Source organism: Monoraphidium neglectum (assembly GCF_000611645.1).
Source record: "Monoraphidium neglectum strain SAG 48.87 unplaced genomic scaffold scaffold05495, whole genome shotgun sequence".
Lineage (NCBI taxonomy): Eukaryota > Viridiplantae > Chlorophyta > Chlorophyceae > Sphaeropleales > Selenastraceae > Monoraphidium > Monoraphidium neglectum.
In genome coordinates, this window is record NW_014008135.1 from 1 (window position 1) to 3,131 (window position 3,131).

General features: G+C 63.4%; 1 protein-coding gene across 1 annotated transcript; it reads left to right on the plus strand.

Moving 5' to 3' along the window:
* Positions 1-127: 127 nt before the first annotated feature.
* On the plus strand, positions 128-455 carry MNEG_15615 (hypothetical protein; the record flags this gene model as incomplete). The annotated part of the gene is made up of 1 exon (XM_014035914.1): positions 128-455. A coding segment is annotated over one exon (328 nt), but the record flags the coding sequence as incomplete, so codon positions are not given.
* Between the last annotated feature and the right edge of the window lie 2,676 nt (positions 456-3,131).

Here is a 3,131-nt window from a genome sequence, read left to right on the forward strand (position 1 = left end):
AGCGGGCGCGAGTGGCAAAGCCATGGCGGATGAGGTGGTTTGTGCATGCAGCTGCACCTCGCTGCTGAGGTGCGACCAGACGGGTGAGCATAGCGTTTTGTTCCCCCCCGCATCCGCACCCCGCCAGGCGTGCGCACCCCGCGCCGTCATCGCCACCGCGGTCCCGCCGCTCCCGCGCCGCCGCCGCGGCCGGCGGGGTGATCTGCCTGTCGCCGCAGAAGCGCGCCACATCAGCCGCGCCCGATGACAGGGCGGCCCACGATTTTGATAGGGAAACCACCCCGTGCTTTGCGTGCGACGCCATGCGCTGCTTGCTGGCGCGCTCCCTCGGGTCGCCGTCGCGCCGCGCGGGCACCGCGGCCGCGGCGCTGGCGCTGCCGCTGCTGCTGCATCTGACGCTGGCGTTGTTGCTGGTGCACCCCTCGGTTGCAGAGGGTGCAGGGGCGTCGTCCTGAGAAGTCAAAGGGGACTCAGCAAGCCACCGCTGCTCACACGCAGGCCCACAGTCGCCTGCGGAGCCATTTGCTGAGTCCATGCTGCCGCTGATATCTGCCGACGCTGCATTGGACCAAGGACGACGGGTGCAAGGGCCCCAGGTGGAGGCTCGACGTCGAAGCTGCAGCCTGGCACCCGGCGCCGATGAAGCGGCACACACCCGCTGCTGCATTGCGCCACCCTGCAGCAGCACGACGTCCAAACGAATTTAAGGTGTTTGTATTGCAGTCTTTTATATCACAAAACTGACGCACAAATGAGCCGATACAGGGCGGCTCAACGCGATCTGTTGTGGAGCCAGCTGAATATGGGCACCGTCCAGCTCAACCAGGGATATTTTCCAAGTACTTTTTTCCCGCAAGTGACCACCTGTTATATGGAACGGTATCTGCCCAACAAGTGTGAAGTGTCCGCTGATCAACTGCCAGCGCGGCAAGGGTGATGCTGTTGGCGCAGCAGCAGATCTGGTTTGGCTTTCTGCAATGCGCCGTGCCTGGAGGCGGTTGCGCGAGAGTGTCAACCTTACTGTTTGGTGCACTTGGCTCTAACCCAGGGTACCAACGTGCCAAGCAGCAGGTGTTGCCGTGGAGCCCTCACCCTTAATCTCCTGATTCGCGCAGCCTGCTGCAGGTCATTGGTGTGCAGCTGCTTTCGAGCCTCGCTGCGGCTTGGGCGTTGCAAATGCGCAGTGTGTGATCGCTGAGTTTGACACAGGTGTGGAGCTGCAGCGACCATCCAGAGCAACAGCCACTCGTTGCAACCCCACTCTTTGCACGCGCACGGACCCGCGCCGTCCACCACAGCGCACAACAACGTGCTTGAAATTGGCTCCTACACAATGCTATGCGGTGGCCCCATCAGAGCGGATGGCGTGGGCATGGGACCCCGTGTGGCCAAGCAGTAGAACACAGTCCACTGCAGCGCCTGAGGTACACAGCCCCCCTTGTGCCGCCGCATGCCGCCGCCCTGGCTGACACCAAGCGTTTCTGAGCGGCGAGATTGGCTGCCAGCATGGAGATCGTTGCAGTCGGCATCTGCAAAGAGGTCTTGCCCCCTGCGTGCATCCACGCGCAATTGCAGCAGCGCGCTGGGGTACCGTATCCCTCGTGTGTCCCCTCCCTGCCCCACATGCAATAGTCTTGCCGTGAAGAAACATTGCACTGTGCCGTCCGCACTCGCGGCCTCGTGCCACAGGCCCGCGCGCATGCGCTTGCAGCGGGCGGCCTGGCCCCCGCCCTGGGATCGTCAAGCAGTGGCCCCGCCTGACGCCCCATCGGCTGCGAATTTCCTGAGGCTGCTATGCCTGTAGCCTGCGCTGTTATGCTGTTCCTCAAAGCCCTGGTGCCTTGCTCTTTTCCTACGGGCGGTCAATTTCGTCTCATTGCTTAAACGCTCAAGTTGTGCGGTAAGATGACGGCGAGTTGCCGCTCATCATATGCTATGGCCCAGCAGTGAGGGCACTTGAGGCCGCTCTTACTCCAGGCATACTCCTTGTCACACCCCGGTCAGGGGTCCAACCCGTCATTATGAACGCAGCCATTGCGCAGTGACGGTCGGCGCACGTCAAGGGTCTGTCGGGGGACGCAGAGCTCGACGGTCGCACGATGCTGAAGGTGGCTGGGTCCTCATCGTTTCCCTCGGCTAAGGTTTGTTGATTACCCTATGCAGAACAACCACGATATCTGAGACACGGCGCAAGTCCCCCACACGGCCAACAGCCACGCACTCCAACGCCGTGGGATCGGACTCGTGTGTTGCCAAACGTGCCAAAAAACTTTGAAGATAAAAACACCACAGCTGATCTCTACAGCACCGCCTTGCTTGTCCGAGTTACGGTGGGGGCTCGATTACCCCCCTTGTAAATCTCATTGGCGCCAAGCGGCCAGCTGGCTCGACACACTTGCTTCAGGTACAACCCATTTGTTAGAATTCAAGCAGCTCGTCGTTGCCCGCCCGGCAATTCATCATCGGCGGGCCATGCTCGCTTGGGCTCGTTAGACGCCGGCGACCTTGGTTATTGCAAGTTTCTGCATCACCTAGAGGCTTCGAGCGAGCCAACGTGAGGCATCGGAGGTTCAGGCCAGCTTGACGAGCGGTGCTCGTGTGATGCTCGTCGGAGGGGCTGCGCACACGAGTCAGGACGAGTGCTGAAGCAGACCTAGGGACCACTCAGCGTCCTCGGGGGTCACCAGGGCCGGAGCAGGCGAGCCCAAGGCGCGCGCGATGAGTGCTGGGTCGCCGCAGCCGGAGTGGCCCGGCGCGGAGCAGGCGAGCGCTGCATTGGCCGAAGATGATGCGCCGGTGCTGCCGGACCACCTCACGCGTGGACCTAGTAGGCCCGCACCAGACGCGGGGCCGTCCAAGAAGTACAAGCCACCAGTGAGCGAGGCTGGCGGCTGCCCGACGCGCTGATGCGCGCGCGCGATCGCGGCGGGCGCCGGCGTTCATGAGCGCCCCCAGGGACGCCGCATGTAACGGGCCCGCAGCCAGGCACACACCCAGTCGCCCCCACACTGCCGTTGCGCGCCGCGCCGCGACACGGGTCCTGGGGTGCGCAGCTTCCACCCTGGTTCCAGCCTGCTTGCCCCCCCTCCCCCCCTGGTGCCATGGCAGGTGGCCAGCCTGCACCCCGGGCC